The 18,340-nt window shown below is 41.0% G+C and overlaps 1 protein-coding gene across 8 annotated transcripts in view; it reads right to left on the bottom strand.

Annotated features, from left to right (window-relative positions):
• patj (PATJ crumbs cell polarity complex component) overlaps positions 1-18,340 on the bottom strand; it is a 76,008-nt gene that overhangs the window by 46,667 nt on the left and 11,001 nt on the right. For 7 of the 8 annotated variants that reach the window (XM_056759670.1, XM_056759671.1, XM_056759669.1 and 4 more), the window contains exons 9-27: positions 17,935-18,219; positions 17,203-17,305; positions 17,016-17,104; positions 16,645-16,786; positions 15,878-16,009; positions 13,512-13,591; positions 13,174-13,230; positions 12,707-12,841; positions 11,342-11,518; positions 11,119-11,187; positions 10,820-11,020; positions 5,316-5,525; positions 4,180-4,287; positions 3,135-3,428; positions 2,862-2,928; positions 2,687-2,777; positions 764-844; positions 599-670; positions 269-446 (exon numbers count right to left, since the gene is read on the bottom strand). In XM_056759670.1, the coding sequence (XP_056615648.1) occupies positions 269-446; positions 599-670; positions 764-844; positions 2,687-2,777; positions 2,862-2,928; positions 3,135-3,428; positions 4,180-4,287; positions 5,316-5,525; positions 10,820-11,020; positions 11,119-11,187; positions 11,342-11,518; positions 12,707-12,841; positions 13,174-13,230; positions 13,512-13,591; positions 15,878-16,009; positions 16,645-16,786; positions 17,016-17,104; positions 17,203-17,305; positions 17,935-18,219 (2,571 nt within the window). The remainder of the gene's footprint in view (positions 1-268; positions 447-598; positions 671-763; positions 845-2,686; positions 2,778-2,861; positions 2,929-3,134; positions 3,429-4,179; positions 4,288-5,315; positions 5,526-10,819; positions 11,021-11,118; positions 11,188-11,341; positions 11,519-12,706; positions 12,842-13,173; positions 13,231-13,511; positions 13,592-15,877; positions 16,010-16,644; positions 16,787-17,015; positions 17,105-17,202; positions 17,306-17,934; positions 18,220-18,340) is intronic. The other variant, XM_056759673.1, reaches the window with a different exon arrangement.

Genomic DNA, 18,340 nt, shown 5'->3' with positions numbered 1-18,340 from the left:
TTCCTGTAGCTCAGTGGTAAGAGCATTGCATTAACAATGCAAGGTTGTGGGTTAAACATACATATAAATGTATAGGATAATGCAATGTAAGTCGCTTTGGATAAAAGCATCTGCCAAATGCATAAATGTAACTGTACATGTCAAATGACACCTATGCAAAACTTCCAGCCAACACAAAACCTTTTCCAGGATTAAACTGGACTATAACAGTTTACACGTGCAAATCATTTGCAAAATGTTTGTGGAAGTGTGTGTGTTTCTTACACACCTGTAAGATCTTGTCTCCTGTTTTAAGGGCACCTGTGGCTCCAGCTGGGCTGTCGGGCAGCACCTGTTTGATGAAAATGCCCTTTAGTTCTTCTCCGTTCTTCAGTCTCTTTATAACAGTGCGGCCGCCAACTATGCTGATTCCCAAAGACTGCTGCGGTTCTAACCAAACCTCCACTCTAGAGAAATAAACATAAATATATAGTCAGACACTGAGAAGTACATAGAAATATGAAGACAAGACTTAGTGGGTCTTTAACCAAAACAGTTGATAATGTGTCAGATATGAAAAGCAGACTCAAGCTATTTAAATAGTGTTTAGAAGTCTTGCCTGCGTGGTGGACCCCAGTGACTGAAAACAGGCGTCTCTTCACCTTCCCCTTCCTCCCTCTCTGGAAGATCGCTGTGAACATTAAACACACCACTATATGAAACAAACGCTCCAAAATTTTAATTAACACCGATCATGCAAACAGCTTCTTCAAGTTCATTGCACCTTTGGCTTCCTCTGACCGGTGGAACACCAGCTCCCTGGCTTCTTCTCTTCCTGTTTGTAGAGGAAGTCAGCTTTAAAGACCTGTCGGGTACAAACACAAGCAAGACTCAGATCCTCAAAAGGCACAAAGACAATATTACTTTCAAATCAAAGAAAGAATCTAACTTTATTTGATACAGAATTTTGGAAAAAGAGCGAGTTCCACTTCAGTGTGGAAAAACTATGAGAGGGAGTATTTGCGAAATGGATCAAAATAACCAGCGTTATTATTTTAGTATTCAGAAAGAGTAAAGTGTAATTATATTCTGATTGTTCATTGATATATAACTTTTTAGGTTTAATAACAGCAACACAATAGTGGCTTTATGGTTTCAGACATTTTTATATACACAAATAAAAATAAAACTATAGTGTTTATTTATCTACAAACTAAAAACTGGTGCTTTATTATTATTATTATTATTCAGTATAATTCTGGTTTACATCAACTGCGCTTCAATTTCTAATATTTTGTCCTTTGTTCTTATTCTTTTTATATATACACTCACATTTTTTTATCAATTTTATTGCTGTTTTATTGTTTCTTAAAATCTTAAATTGTATTTGTGATCATAAATTATTTCCATTATATAGATACGTCTTATTTCTCTTTGTCAATCAGTTTATGTAAATCACTTTGAATTGCCCATTGTGTATGAAATGTGCTATATTAATAAACTTGCCTTGCCTATAATGCTACAGATAATATAATAGAGAAAAATATGAAGTTCATCCAAACATGAATCGGCATGTGAATAATTTACTTGAAATAACCTTTTTGTATTTACCCAGTTTATTTTAGTTAACTTAAATTAAAACCTTGAAAACGTTCCTGTTCATTGAATTCAAATACGAAGTTAAAAAAATTAACCAAAACTAAAATAAAACTAAAACGTATTAATCATATATAGCACATTAAAAATGAACCAATAAATTATAAAATGACAAAAAGCATATACAAAAATTGCTAAAACTTTAACTAAAATTAACACAAAAGCTAAAAATAACTAAAAAAAACTATAATAAATACAGTACTTCAAATAAATATTTTTTAAGTTTGCAGTCCTGCCATTTTCAAATGAATCGTGGCCAGACACACATACTATTTAAATGAGGATGTATCATTAAATTTAGTAAAAAAATAACACCAATTAGAATTGCTTTAGACTAACTCTAAACTGAATCTTTAACCAAGGAAAACTATTTTGGAATTATTAAAATAAAAAATGAATTATTTTTCCAAGTAATAATAGCACATTAAGCAAACTTCAAGAGACAAAGCTGTCCCCCAACTATACAATAATCTCTACTTTCACTGCACATTGTCTCTACTGCGTCTGTCGGCGCCTCAGCTGCGTTTCACACCAATTTGACCTCTTTAATCATGTAGCTCAAGCCGTCATTTTAACTACATTTCTCACCTTCTTCTCAACGTCTCAAACACACCTGCGTTACAGCGCTTACATCTCCATCATTAGCTCATTTTCATAATTACAACAAACATAATCATTTCCCCTTAATGTGTATCAAAACTCTAAATTATGCATTTTGAATAATCCATGATTTAACTCCCATCACAGCCAATATAAAAGGTTAAAATAAAAAAGAAATCCTAATTGTTATATAGCTATTAAAGATGCTCTACCGATTTCGAACGCAGTACCACAGTTGTCCAGGAGGTGGTGCTAAAGTTCCATTTACAAAATTCCATTTAAAATTCAATACAGGAACCCCAAAAATCCCACATAGTGACTGTGAACACATTTAAAACTAAAACTATTATGAAAGTAAGGTGTGTATTCAATAAATCATATACTATTTAAAGACTTCTAGAGTAATATTGAAATCTAGAAGTGTTTGTGTTTATTCTGAATGTGGACTCACTCTGTGTCCGTGTCGGTCAACGTGAGCTCTGAAGTTCTGGAGTCAGATTCAGCCCCACTGTCTGCTCTCTCCAGCCATGAGACAGACTGACCTGAAAACAGTCAGAAGTGTAAAACACTTTCCTTATATACAAATATACTGACTCAAATCTTTGAACAAAAAGACATACGCTTACCTGGGGGCTTTTGATGGAGCTGAATACGATCCATGCTCGCACTGAGATTTTCCTCCTCTTCTGTGAACTGTGCCCGCAATAACAAAACATTTTCATCATTGACTTATTTTTTTACTGCATGATGCTGTTTTGCATAAATCAAGAGCAAGTCAAGGTTGCATTTTACACCAAATTTCTAAGAAACACATCAACAGATATCAGCCAATCAGATATTAGCAAAGCCTATGATGCCAAGAAATATTTTTCATAACAAAGAGTTTTATTAGACATCACCTGTTGTTGCATGTCAGACTGATAGGGGTTCAGTAGCGCAGGTTCCTCCCAGGAGCGCTTCTTGTCGCTGAAGTAAGACGGCAAACTCTCATCTCTGACCTTGAATCTCTCTTGATCGGTCATCATCTCCATCCCCTCCAGCTCGTCCTCATCATCATCTACGGCCATCTCTCTCTCCAGGCCGGGCAGGAGGTCGATGGTTGTGAGGGGGGAGGCGTAGCGGGGCTCTGCGTCCAAGATTAACTCTGGTTCCTCATCCAGATCGTCTGATAAAACGGAGCCATTCCCAAAGTCCTGAATGCAAACAGAATGCTTGTGAAGAAACGACTTCATGCAAAGAAGTTTTATACAGTATGTCTAGTCATATTTAGCTAGATTTGAGTTAATTAACTACTTTATGATAGCATTGTTGTATGCTTATGATACCATTGTTGTATGCTTTTAGTGACAACGTAACATTTCAAGATATGACGGGGGGATTAAGACATCTCTCACTTCCTGTCTGTCTGCCTATCAGCTACGCAAAAAGCGTGGCTTTGTCCTCTCGCAAAAGTGCGCGGGATCTGTCCTTATCCACCTCTCACTCTAACTGACGATACGAGCTGAAAGTGCAGTTTTCCCCCGCGCCGCTTCAACAAGCCGACTCAGCACCTTTCACTGTCACCCCCGCCCACACTGGCGAAGAGCAGAACCAATTTGCCATGAAAAATGCGCAGAGTCTAAAATCTTAATGGCCCAATTAGTCTCGTTTTGAGTAGATTTACGGCAGCACTTGACTCGGCCGCCTCAATTACATCTTGCTAAAATTCAAGGATAATACGCCACATCTTGAAGGGCTATGGAGGGGGTCATGCATCACTTCGGAAAAGGCCCTCTCCGGAGACGTGTACATTTGTTCCCCTTTTTCTTCCGCTCTTACTCTTTTTTTAAACACAGACTAAGTTTGGTTGCTTCAAATCTTTCTAGTGATTGGCTGTTTGTAGCTTTGGCCATCACCTAGTCTATATGGAGGGTGTTTTAAGATGTTTGTTCCAACCCTGAATACCTCTGGCATGGCTATGTGAGTGCGACTGATGGTGTCCCTTGCCTCCAGCTGATCTTCAGTCCCCTCTACAGGCCAAGGAGAATGCTGCACACTGCTGTTCTCCTCTTGCTACGTTCATAAACACAGAGAAAAATTATAAATCTAAACAAAATAATTACTTAATTTAGGAAAGCATGTTTGATTATTACCTTTGTCTCATTCGGAGAGTGAATGTGCAGGAATTGATTCACAAAATGGCTCAGATTCACAGATTCATTTGAGTCACTTCACAGACATTTCTGTGCAGCGTTTTACTTTTTTTGGGGGGTGGGGGAAAAATTAAATATTTGCACTGATAAAACTAACTTTTTTAATGTTTTTACACATTTATGTTATACATTTCAATGTGGTCAGTTTCTTTTTGTTAGCGTGTCGGATAGCTAACTTAATAAGCTTTACTGTACTACTGTTTTTAGAAATTCAATTTTGTAAAGTTTTATTAATATTTTAAATGTGCTTTCACTTTTATATTTGTAAGTTTTTGTGTTAATTTTAGTTAAAGTTTTAGAAAAGTTTCACTTAATAATTAATTGGTTTATATGTTGCTATAACTTTATTAACTTCAAACCTTTTCATTTAGTTAAGTTTTTCCAATGATTTTTAGATCGATATTTAATTTAATTTCAATTAACAGAAATGTTTTAAAAGTTTAAATTTTTGTAAACTAAAACAACCTTGATCTACACAAATAACACTTTCAAAGCATAAATCCACACAAACAACTCCATTAATTGTGTTATGAACAGATTGTATGTTACAAATAAATTTCATCAAGCAGATGTTATAAATAAATGTTATTCATTTTGTAAATAAATATTATGGACAGATGTTATAGAGACATAAATTGGTTTGTTATTATGCATAATTGTTAAATAAATGTTATGAACAACTATATACTGTCAGTGAATTGTTGTTATGATATATTATTAATTGTATAAAAACACATTATGAATGTTATACATGACTATTATGTATGTTATAAATCAATGTTATAAATATGAATGTTATGAATAAATGTTATGATAAGATGCTATGAAAACAGGTTATGGATAGATGATGTTCATAAATGTAAAATGGTCATGATTTCATATCCTCACCACCAGTGGTTTCCTGATTCCAAGCTCGACCTTCCCAGGTGGAGCGGATTTGAGGACCTCGACGGCCTGGGCAAGAGAGTAAGTGTCCAGATGAACGTCATTGACAAACACCAGTTGGTCTCCAGGGAGGAGACCACCATGATTATCTGCCACACCCCCAGGCAACAGCGAGCGAATGATGATCACGGAGCGAGTAACATCTAGAGGGTCCTGCAGAGGGCAATGCAGACCATGGCAAACACACAAACAGACACCAAAAAAAACATCAGACCAGAGCTGAGCAGATGTGAGTTACACTTTATAACTTAGACAATGAGATCTTGACAAGAACGTTTAAGACTTCTGTTTAAATTCATATTTTTTTATACAAATCACAATGTATTTTTTTTATTTCAAACTCAAAATAAATTGTCAGTCACGCTATGGCTACAAATGCTGCAATGGTTAGGATGCACCCTATATAGGCTGTAAGTACGAAGTCACCTCATAGTTGTAAAACAGTGCTACACCTGCAAAAATCCACAAATCTTGCCGGAACGCCAAACAAGGCCGACATTCCCGCTCCAAGTGCCACCTCATCAATCACGTCTCCGGGGAACAATGTCATAAAACTGCAGTTTTACTTGATTTGATATCTTCAAGAATATATTTGATGACCCATATGGACGTCTTTTTATACAGCCAACGACAATATAAAAGTGATTAACAAGTAGTTATCCGAGACTAAAAACTGGAGCAGAAGTACGGCCATTAGTAAGCTCATCTATCTAACCGTGAACATTTATGACCATCCGCACCCCAAGAGCGGCCGAACGGACCATGCTGGCGTCCGCGCTTTTAAGAAGTTTGCCACGAGTCTTATGGTTTAATGAAAAGTGGTAAGATAATTGTAAGGGTGTCGGTTGACATTTCGGGACGGGCCAATAAAACTGGAAATAAAACTTAGTTTGGATGAAACTTCAAAGTTCAGTCACGTAGACATTAGACATTTCTCAAGACAAATTAAGTAGGGCTTACTCAGGCAAAACTTGCTTGCATTCCTGCACATAAATGAATATTCTTCCATCATTAAATCATACTCATGTCATTACAAACCTGTATGACTTTCTTTCATCTGCAGAACACAAACAAAGATATTTCGAAAAATATTGGTAACCAAACAACATTGGCCCCCATTGACTTCCATTGTATGAATACAAAACCACAGAAACATTTCTCAAAATATCTTCTTTTGTGTTTCACAGAAGAAAGAGTAACATACAGGTTTTAAACAACATGAATGTCAATTAATGATACAACAAAATATTTTCAGCTGTTCAGGGTTAAGACCCCGAGCGTAACCAACTGTGGACTAGGAATCCTCAACCAGCCATACCCGTGAAAGTGGTTCTGCACGCCCGGCAACAACTGCCCCCCGATTACCTAGCGAACCAACGCTGCACAGTAAGCGGACAAGAAGAGAAAAGCAATTTTAGTCCGAGAGGAACTAGAAGGGAAAACGGGGGAAAAAGAGAGGAAAAGTTGGAGAGAGGATTTGAAGTTCCACTCCAGCTGGCTCTTTAGGAGCACACAGGCTGCATTGTCCGGCTGCCGGGTTTCAGCCAAGCGTGCTTTGCTTTCCAAGCTCCTTTCTCATCCCACATGGCCGGTGATGTCAACGGGTCGTTTTTATATAAGAAAATCACAGCAAAAAGGGCTCCTAAGACCACCGTACGCCACCTTGTACGGAACAAAAGCAGCGATCGATGTGAATGTTCGGCCTTCGGATGAGCAATTGAAAGAGACCCGAGTCTGCACCATTTCTTATTCATGTTTCCACTTGAGTGCAGATATGATTTAGATGGCGTATAATACATGGCTCATTGGGGGTGCAGCTGTCTTCGACATTACAGGTGTGCGGAACAGCTCGGAATGAAAACAAAAAAATGACAATCCCAGAAGCTCCTGGCTGCTGCCGAGCATTACTGATGATAATGTGATGAATGTTTGCAATGACAAACCTTTCCACCAAATGTGAACGTAAATAAGTGATGCAAGCTAAAAATAGCAATGAACTAAAGCACGGACAAAAGCAAATAGGATGTTTTTACAGCTATTCCACAATTTACTGTAAATCAAGTCTGACTCTTTGACCTTCACCTATTTTACATCAATTCAAAACCATTTGATATATCTGAAGAATTAAAGGTCCAGTGTGTGAAATTTAGCGGCATCTAGTGGTGAGGTAGCGAATTGCAACCAACGGCTCAATCCACCCCTCCTTTCCAAAGCACTACTATGGTCAACACAGAACTAAGACGTCGTCACGTTTCCGGGATTTTTTTGCCGAAAGTATTTACGAAACACGCTCTGTAGCACAGTGTTGTCGGGTTTACTTGAGGTAGCGTGACGTGGTCGTCAAGCATCTCCTCTAAGCTCTCTTGGCCGGCCCTGCTCATCTGAGGGATTGAAATTCTTCAGCGTGGTGTCAGGTGGACAGTAAATCTGCCGTTTCACAGGAATCATCTGCCTCGCTCCTGCGCTCTGCCTCTCTTTCAATCTTGCTGAACAGAATACCAAGAACTGCAGGACGTCTGCGTCTTGCTTTTGCTTGGTTTATCTTCGTTTTTTCGTTGGTCTCCTCGTAGCTGTCTGTAAAGAATAACGGAGGCCACCAAGAGCAAATCGCTCTTAGTTTAATTAACGGAAAACAATGCATTTATGCGTGTTATTTAGGACATCCTCGTGTAGTCGTTGAGCTGTTTTTTCTTCGAGTGCAGTAAAATAGCCCTTGGTCAGTTTTAGAGGCTTAAAGCCACGGAATAAATAAACCAAGATAAATAATAAATAATAGCGCAGCGAGATGATTTATGACTCTCCATTCAGTGGATGGGACTAAATGCGGTATTGATGCGCAGGTTAGGTGATCCGAACAGAATTATTCAAAAAAATGCGTTCGCTCGGATTTGTCTCCCTGGGAAGAGGCGAAGGCCAGGAATTATTTGAAACATACGGAGGTGATACATTTGCTGCACCCTGAGAGTTTACCGTAGGTAAAGTAAATGTTTTGAATCTCTCAATGGGTCCCACTTTCATGCAATGCGGCATCTAAACATATGTACAAGAACCTTCCGAGAACGACACAATTTCTTCACGTTCAAGTTTTTAATGACATTGTTTATTATTCGTGTGCAGGCAGGTTGTTATGGGGTCGACAAGCTTACCTAAACACAGGCTAACGTTATGTTCCACTTAAAGTAATGCACTTTGTTCCCCGGGGATGGTTAACATTCACGCTGCGGGAGAGCTGCTCAGTTGGAACATGACTTGCAAGAACTTCAATTGTCGAGAACCTACAATCATGACTTCTAAATGCCCGTGAAGTCCCAATTCTTAAAAATGAAAGTCATGACCAAGCCCTCGAGGTTGGCCAAAAAAACAAGTCTTGTGTCAGACTGATTTCAGCGTAACACTGTCACTCACGCAGTCCATCCCAAAAAAAATCCTACTTTCCAGCTGTCAATGTGACCATGGACGGCCATAAATCTAGCTCCGGTTACGGATCTCGCTGCTTTGGCAGGGACTTCAGGGCAACTCCAGAATTTGAGCGAGGGAAGGCGGGCGGGTGGTAGAAAGGGGAAGATAAAGCCCAGATTGAAGGTTCTAGAAAGCTGCGAGCATATCTACAGGTCTTAAGGTTGTGTTATCAGCTCAGGACTTTTACTGTAGATGCAACGGCTAAATCGATTTTCCCCCTTGCAGACTGTAAAGGCCCTGGCCTGTCTGCCGCGGGACAAAAACGAAAAAGAACGAAAATGCGAGATTCTCCTCCATTAGAAGACCTTATAAAGCCGTTCCCTCATTGTATTGTGGGAGCTGCTGGCTTTGTTTTGGGCAAAGCTCATACATTTATGGACATTTTAACACTTCTTGCAAGTGCCTACAACCCCTCCTCCCCTTCAGAATCAATTCCCACCCATCGAGCACCAGGCCCTCGGGTTGGAAAGCGTCGGTTCGGTGTAGATAAGCAAATGGAGGGATGGAGGGCTCAGCTGGTGCGGAGAAGGAAGAGAGTGAGTTCGACCAGCGAGATGCTGCACGGGTCAATATGGCTTCCAATAAACCCCAGGATGCACCAAGCGGTCCAAGAAGATCTGCAAAGTCAGCTTTAATGCACCACTCCTCATGACAATGATCCATGATATGAGTTTCAAGATTTTCCTTCTCTTGGTGGATAAAGATGTCGACTTTGTGGCGCCAAGACAGCATTTGTTTGTACTCGTTTGCAGCCAAAACCAACTAAACAAATCCTAGCACACCTTTATAAGCCCAACAGTACAGAAACCGTATGAAAACAAAGGACTCGGAGTCAGCGTAATGTAATTCCTTAGCACAGCAAAGAGCCTATGGGCCCTGTCCTGAGTTCACTCGTCCCTCCTCTATCTTCATAACTACATTCATCACCTAGATGAAGAGAAAGGAAGAATTTAAAGGATCACTGCTCCGGTTACAGCTATTAAGCAGCGATGTAATTCCGTCCATGTCCCCATCACTCATAGAAGCATGTCATACCATTATAATGCGATCTCCGTTCGCTTTCGCCTGTCTTGAACCTGCGCCCCTTATGCAAAAGCCATTTATTAAGCCCCTGATGAAGTTGCAAGCTTTGGATTGCGTACTTCTCCTCTGCCAATACCGTTTCCCGCATGAAACTGATTTAAATTCGCGTGCGGATAATATAAAGCACGTGGTGTCCCGCAGGAGCACGGGAGAGGCTCTGCATTCTAAGTGGCTTCATTACTCGATCACTTCTGATTCGGGATCGACGTGCAGTTATGTACTAACCCTGATTAGAAGGCTAATGAAGGAAAGGGGAAAGCAGCTTTCCGTAGTGAGCGAGCGGAGCAAAGGGTTGGACGGCTGGCGCAGGGCCAGCTGAACAGCGGAGGCCCCTGTCTGAGAGGTCTCGCTGCCTTTTTGTTCGCTGGCCAATGACTTGTGACACGGACGCACGTTTCCTCTGATCAGACCTCAGGAAAGTCCAGGGGGATTAATTGGGTCTTTTCAAAGGGTTATATTTGTGAATGGCGCAGCACGCCTGGCGTTTATAAAAGTAAATATGGCTCAATGGCCCCCTTGAACACATTAAGCACTGGGATTTGTGTATTTATGATTGTATTTGCAATACAGCCTTACATACTGAATAAAGCTTGAAGTTTTTTGCATTCAATAGAGTACAAATGTTTAACATACAGCCTCATATTGTAGATCATTTCAGCCTTTCCGGACGATTCCATTCGAAATGTTTATAATCCTTATGATCTTTCATACTAATTAAAAAATCTTCAATAGACAAATAGAAACGTTAAATTTTCGAAATTATTTATTGCCAATCAACAAAATTAAAACAATGATTTTGCCGTCTTGCGAGTACTTAGTATTACTACTGAGTATTTTTTTACAAAATGGTTTGTCTAATTCACAGGAAAAACAAGTAGCACATTAAAATAAGAAAGGAAGATAACCTGATAGTCCAGTATGCTGAAGCCGAGGCCCCTTTCACCCTTCTCCAATTCAAGCACCTTCACCTCTGAAGACCAGAGAGCTAGCTCCTCTTCTTCATCTTCTTCCTTCACCTCCTCTGGCTGTTCGCGCCCTGGCCCGCTCGGCTCAAACGAGTTTCCTTTATTGTCGTAGTCCTGCTGAATTGAAGGTGCCTGACTGGTCTGTGCAGAAAAACACAAATCATGGTGAGATTGAGTACAACTGTAGTCCCTCCAGTTTCAATTCAAATGCTGAACACAGTGAGGAGATAAAAGCAAACCTTGAGCTGATCTCTTAAACTATCTCGTAGACTTGTGTCTTTAGACAGCATGAAGAGGTTATTCTCAATCTGTAAGAGCATTAAAGACAAGGATTTTATTGACCTACTGAAAAATACATTTCACGTATATTTATTGTATAAATATGTAATAAAGCATATTATATATATATATATTTTTTTTTGCTGGTGTGTGTCAACATTTTTACGGATCCCTGTGTGCTACCTGTTCCTGAAGGCTGGCTGAGGGGCTGGCGGACCGCCACTCTTCAGATTCAGGCTGGTATTCGCTTCCCTCGTCAGCTAGACGTCTGCAGCAAACCAAGGTAAACGGAGGCGGAACCTCTCTGAGGAACGCAACAGCTTCCCGTCTGGACTTCCCATACAACTGCACGCAATTCACCTACAAATACAACTCACATTATTTAGCTTTCAGTAGCTTTCCTGTATCTCAGTGGTAAGAGCATTGCGTTAACAACGCAAGGTTGTGGGTTCGATCTCTGGGGATTGCACATACCCAAGTAAAAATGTATAGGATAATGAAATTGAATTGAAGCTGGTTAGTCATGTAATATGTACCAATGACTCAAATTTTGTGTCATCATTTCTTTGTTATAAAAACTCTTGAAACTGTCTTTTTTTTATATAGCAGTAAATCTGTCTCGTGTCTGGGACAACATGAGGGTGAGTAAACGAAGACAATTTCAGACGAGCTGTTCCTTTACTTTAAAGAGACTGAGGAAAATCGTATTAACATCCCATGGTGTACTTATTAAGCCTCTTTCCTGTCACTGAGACATGCAGGTGACTATATCACATTATCACTGTGGCATCCACTGGTCCTCTTTGATTGGCATTTAATGGAGCGGGCAAGCCTGGAGCTGCTCTGGTGAGCGGGGGCCGCGCTGTGCCATCTGCCCAAACCAGGGGGAGGCCATGGCCTCTACACATCCTTTCCCTTACACAAACACACACCATCATTTCACCACTGGGCTTCTATCTACTCATCTAGCCCAAGAAGATTAACTAGGAGTGTGATGGTGCTGAAATTTTCAACACGTACATAAAAGCATTCTTTTGAGGTAACCACAAACCCATGCATGGCCCCAGGATGGAGCCTTGGGGTATGACACACCTCGCTATAACCCGCTTCCCCCGCAGCCCTGCGAACCTCCCCTGCACCATCCGGGCTGCTGCCAACAGCAACAGTCTGAGGGCACAGCGGCCCTCGGCCACTACACCAGGTGGAAGGGTAGAAGGAAGGGGGCAGGAAACGAAGCCAGTAGGGGTGGTTAGGGAAGGGGACAGTCACGCAGATGGCCTCGGTCAGACTCAGGGGCCCTCCTGCCAGAACATCCATGCGACTGCATCAGCCACACCAGGCCTTCCTGGAGACCCGGAGCTGGCAGGCTGCAAAGGTCAGTCTTATTAATGCAACTGAGAAGAGGCGAACCACCGCCAGCCAAAAGTAAAACTCCAGGCTGGCCAAACCCTGGGACCCCACCTACCCAAAATGCCAAATACAGGGGGTGTCCAGATGATACACGCTGCTACTGAGGAAGCGGGTTAATGCTCTTTAAAATGTGTTTACCTCCAGAAGTTCGTCCTCTGGTCGAAGCAGCCCGTGTTTTGCTACTGGGCCCTCAGGGGCCACTGTAGAGATGTAGTGGTGCCCATCGAAAGAGTCTAGTTCCACGCCCAAGCGCATTGTGTGTATTGGGAGAAGCTAAAGAGACAGTTTTTGATGTTCAGACACATGTTGAGACATTTTCACTGTGAAGTTACAAATTATCTTATAATTTTCAACGTTTTGATTGTATTTGTTGAGCACCTTTATTTAAGATTTTTTTCTAATCGTTTCAGTATATAAATGAATATATTTAAATTATAATATAGATATTCAATTATTAGTTAAGAGAGAGTAAGATTAAATATTTCAGATTTATGTTTTACTCTTCAGGAAAATCATCGTGAATTTATTGAGAATTTAATCTTAAATTGCTGCCTATACTTTTGCAGCAGAATGAATGATGAATAACGAATGCTTTTTCCACGTACCTTGGAATATTTTTGTAGCTCAACATCATCTTCTATGACAGGGTCCAGCTCCACAACCTGAAAAAAGAGCGATAACTTGAGCAGCTGACGCACTTTGCTCACAGTAAATACCCCCAAACAATAATGTGTCAGCACATGTTTACAAGGTGCAAAATATGTTTTAAAAAAATCCAATAGCAGTCAAAAGAGGCAATCTATAGCCAGATGTAGCCGGTCGATCGAACACCTCTAATCGAGGTGAGTGCCGGCGATTCCTGCTGATGTGCAGTTTGCTCCGTGTTTAATTGAGAGCCGCACTTAGCATCTGTTAACGTTTTTTCCCTTTCGTTTTTGCTTACCATAACGTCGTAAAGCGGGCCGAGGGCCTGCTCCCATTTAGCGCGGAGCTCCATCTCCGTCAGCAAGGCTGGCTCTTGGACTGCAACACACACACACGATGATGAGAGCTGTGTTTAAAGTCAATTAAGGCCATTTGGGTGCCCGCCGCCCATGACAAAGTGAGTGGAAATGTATGACATTAACGTAAGGTGCCCGTACTAGAAGAGATAGATGTCAGGTTGACTGATGAATATAACCAGAGGGCTAAGAGTGAGCCACGGGGCAAAAGTTGAGAGAGGAGTCAACGGCGATCCTGCAGAAAACGACAATGGTACGTCTGGGAACAGTATCGGCTGGAAGCCCAAAGGGCAATGGAGGCAAATAAATGGGCGGAACAGCTTTTATGAGCACCTGTGACCCTGGACTACAAGAGGGAGCTGGAACTTTCACATGAGATAACTTCAACTGTAAATATAGCAGTCGCTTGACATCATGAGGGTAGAATTTGGTGTCTCACCACATGTTCACCAATCATGTTTAAGGGAACCTTGTTTTACGACAATAGGGCAGCTCGTAAAACTAATTTTGGCCTCTCCAACTATAAAGATTTAGCGAAATGTCAGAGAATCTCCATATAGTCTCATGTACAACAGTTTGTAGAAAATATGTATTTTTGGTACTGAAAAATCTCCAGTTTAAGCCTCTTCTTTCAAAAACGATTTGTTCACAAAGAAAAATGATTACAGGCCCATTTTAGGCCTCTATTCACGGAAAATGCCAGCAACCGTATCTGTACACAGCAAGTTACCATAAGTAGTATGTCAGTGAGTTAGCAAGAAAGATGCGGACCTGATTAAATTAGCATTTCCAACGCGTCGCTCGCAGCACCATTCATCACGAATGTTTGACTACATTAATACAGCAATGCATCGCTTTTAGACGCGAGCCGTCAAAGCCCAGCCAACATCTGCAGCCCAGGTGCGGCACAATGGAAAATATGGAGAACAGGGGAAGCGTTGACCGCCAGGCAATGGCTTGCTATGTTTATGCATCAGGAAAAACTCATGGTCTCCCGCCGCTGACACCGAGAACAAATGTTCGCCCCCCTTTCCAAACGTCAATCAACATTTAATAGAGGGTATCACATGGGAAAACTTACTAAAGACCCTGCAATACCCCCTAAAGTTAAGTGAACATTCCAGACTTATTTTAACGCGGGACTTCCTGTAGTTTTTACTGCCGTGGGCATTTCTGGAGCAGTTGTGGACTATAATTATACCAACGTGGACCGATTGTCACTTCTTTCAGTCTCAGTGATGGAAAGTTCTCCATGTCAGCTTTTGATTTGAATGGCGTTGGAATAAACACGGTGAGGCCGGGAGCGACTGCACCGTGGTGAGGGAGCTGCCAATATCCACATTGTTTTCACATAGTAGAGCTGAAACATGCTCGACATCTGTTTTCTGAGCTTTTCAACTTTACCTGACACGTAAAAACACATTTGAATGGCACTCGGGTAGATCTCTTTTAAATCGAATGTTTTGCGAAAAACTTTTACTATTATCAAACGTCTATGAACCGGAGCCGTCAAGAAAATATTTCATGACACATCCTCTCAGGTATCCCAATAGTGATATAATTTCTCAAGTCCAAAAAGGGCCAAAGTTTGATTAAAAGGGGTGTGCGATTTAAGGGGGCGAGCTATCGTTTTACCCGTGCTATGACTTAAGCTTGAGGAAACGAGGACTTGACAACCAATCATTGTTATCCTGGGCATGTGTTGGCCCAGTGCAACAGAACACTTCATTTAGAAGTTTGGCAGGTACCGGGTCTTGTCCGGATTAATTAGGGCAGAATGTAACCAGAGCTCGGAGCTGCTTCGGTCCCGGCTCTTCCGCTTCCAATGCGCCTATCTCCATAAATATATCTGCCGGCTAACCCGAATAAAACAATGCCCTCTAAGCCCAGGACAGGAGCGGGGAGGGAAAGAGGCTTTGGAGCTGCGGGCTGGCCTGGATCTGACCCTGTACAGAGGGGAGCGCCATCGGATCGGGTTCCTCAGCCGTAGGGCTGCGCTCTCTGCAGGGCAGGGATTGTGTTAAAAACAACAGGTTGCACTGCGTTGCCATTGGGGGGCGCAATACAGAAAGGCACTTTCCATCACTGTGATATCAAATGTTTTATAAATAGAAAATCACTTCATTGACGCTAATTAACCTTTTGGTAAATGACATAAACCAGATTCAATCTCCCATCTTTTGCATATGCACCAAGGCCCAGCAAGGATAATTTAGTGATGCGGGTCTTGTATCCTGCCACCATTTGTTCTATGCTACGGTGAGCATCTACATGCGTGTGAATGGACATGTCGACGGTGTGAACTCACTTTTCCCCTGCAGCTGTTGTTTGATCCCACTAAGAGCAGGATCCGACTCCATCACAGAGCTCCTCTGAACGTCCGCCCGTGCCTTGATCTCAGACGATCTCTTCAGAGATACGCGGGATGACTCTCTCTGGACTGTGCGCACACACACAAACACACATACATAAATAAAAAATAGTTGCAAATCACCTCTGGATCGTCACTTGTAATAGTAATTGGGTTGGCCAATATTTGTTTTATATCATTTTATTAAGAAGACATTTCTTATTGTTTGTGAAGCTTGATTTTTTTACAGCTAAACATGGCCAGACAAATAATTAAAAATGTTTGTAATTTAGCCAAGTCTTAAGTCTATTGACCACAGGAAACCATCAAAACGGTGAGGGTGAGTAGTGTACTTTCAGGTCATTCCCAAACTTTCTTTCTCGGCAATAAAAATGCCAACAAAATGGCCAACATTTACTTGAACGGCATAACTGTACTAAACACCACCCGCACATTTTTCCTGTATCCTGTTCACGATACAAGCCTCCATAACCATTACACTACCTTTTGCCACGAGCCTGCGGTTTTCCTGAATAAATACTGTGTAAAGTGACTTGTGGAGAGATAAAAACTCAAAGAAGAAAGAGTCATGCAGGCACAACTCGGATACATTTGCAGGAAGTCAAACTGTGAGGATAACCTCTGGTTAAAAAATAAATCTGTCATCATTCACTTACAGCCATGTATATCAGTATAAAAATCAGCATTCAAATTCGAGACTTTACCTTTATCCAGGGATTTCTCCACAGATGTCTTCATGGGCGGGGCGATCTTCCTGATGAGAGAGAGGTGTATGGTTTCGCCCGTGCCCTTCATTACCTCTAGGACTTCCTGGTTGGTGAACCCCTGTAGGTTTACTCCATCCAACTGTTCACAAAGAAACAACAAAGACTTATGCAGAGCAAGACAAACAACACCAAACAGGCCCGGTTAACTGAGCTTTCCTTGAGCTCTCAGCAGGACCGAAATCAGCATACACGATATTTTGTTCAACTTCGGGTTGAAAGAGACATCTCACTCAGTTGGCCAGTCGAACGCTCGTGTGGACGCGAGGCTAATTAAGACTGGGCTCATTAAAAAGCGATTAAGAACCCACCGCTATTATCCTGTCGTGGACATGGATTTTCCCGCTTTGCTCAGCAGCGCTGCCCGGGATGATGTTTTTAACGAAGACCCCCACAGCATCTGACGTGCAATTAGACAAGAAGCGAGTAAATAATTATTAACAGCATATTCATTTGTAGTGGTGTGAAAGGGGATTAGAGGGAAAGCGTGTTTCTTACCTTCATTGGTTAAGGCGTTATAACCGATGATAGAGATCCCGATGCTCTGGCCTTCCTTCTTTTTTAAAGCCACTTCGTGGATTTCGTATCCCTCCAGATTGGGCTGTGAAAATAATGCAGATGTAAGACACATATTAGACAAATGACATTTTAACATTTAGGACATTGTAAAAATCATACACCAGAAAGTATCAAGGGAAAACAAGACAATCAGTTTTTTTAATGAAAGAATGAATCAACTATGTTGATTAAAAATTTTAATTATTTTGTATCCTCTTATTTATAGTGTGCATTCATTATTTTAATTTAATTAAAATAATTACATATGTAATTTATTTGTAAGCATTATTTAATTGTATAGCAAAATAATCAAAATAATTAAATAAAAAAATAATGTAATCGTCATTCATGTACTTCAATCTATTGATAACAGAAAGCTAGTAAAAGTATTAATATATAATACAAATACTAGCTAAACTTGCTAAAATAAACGACATTATTTAACATAAATTTATAATGAATAAAACGTATTCGGTAATGAACTAACACGAATAAAGAAAAAATACATTTGTATTATTATTGGCATCAATGAACATGCACAACACACTATTTTTGAAATATATTTCTTTTGTTTATTTTGGCTTATAATAATAAATAAGAATTTATCTGGTGTTACTACAATGAAGCAGGTTCAAATTAATAATTTTGTGTGTCAAAGAGCTGTTTACGTACCGTTTTGCTGCCCCGGTGGGCTGGCACGGGTGGTGGAGTGGGCAGGGAGGTGACTGGGGCAGTGGCGGGTAGAGGTGGAGGCGACAGGGAGGTGACGGGGGCGGTGGAGGGGACAGCTGGGGTCGGTGGTGGAGACTGGGGGGCCCCCAGAGGGTATCGTGCAATCACCATCCTCACACGGCTACCACAGGCCTGAAGCACCTGAATCACCTGGTCGCTTGCCAGACCTTGAGTCCACGTCTCACCGATGCGCAGAATGTGATCGCCTGTTGTCAGCCTCCCGTCCTGAAAGTGAACGAGAGGAGGGTTAAATTTATGTACATTTTATAATATGTGTATTATACGAATGTGTTTATTTTATGTATGCATTTTTATCAAGACAACTTCATTGACACCACCAGGGACC

The sequence above is a fragment of the Triplophysa dalaica genome, chromosome 10, assembly GCF_015846415.1.
Source record: "Triplophysa dalaica isolate WHDGS20190420 chromosome 10, ASM1584641v1, whole genome shotgun sequence".
In the NCBI taxonomy this organism is placed as follows: domain Eukaryota; kingdom Metazoa; phylum Chordata; class Actinopteri; order Cypriniformes; family Nemacheilidae; genus Triplophysa; species Triplophysa dalaica.
The sequence above is the reverse complement of the archived record's forward strand: the minus strand, read 5'-3'. Positions and strand labels throughout refer to the sequence as shown.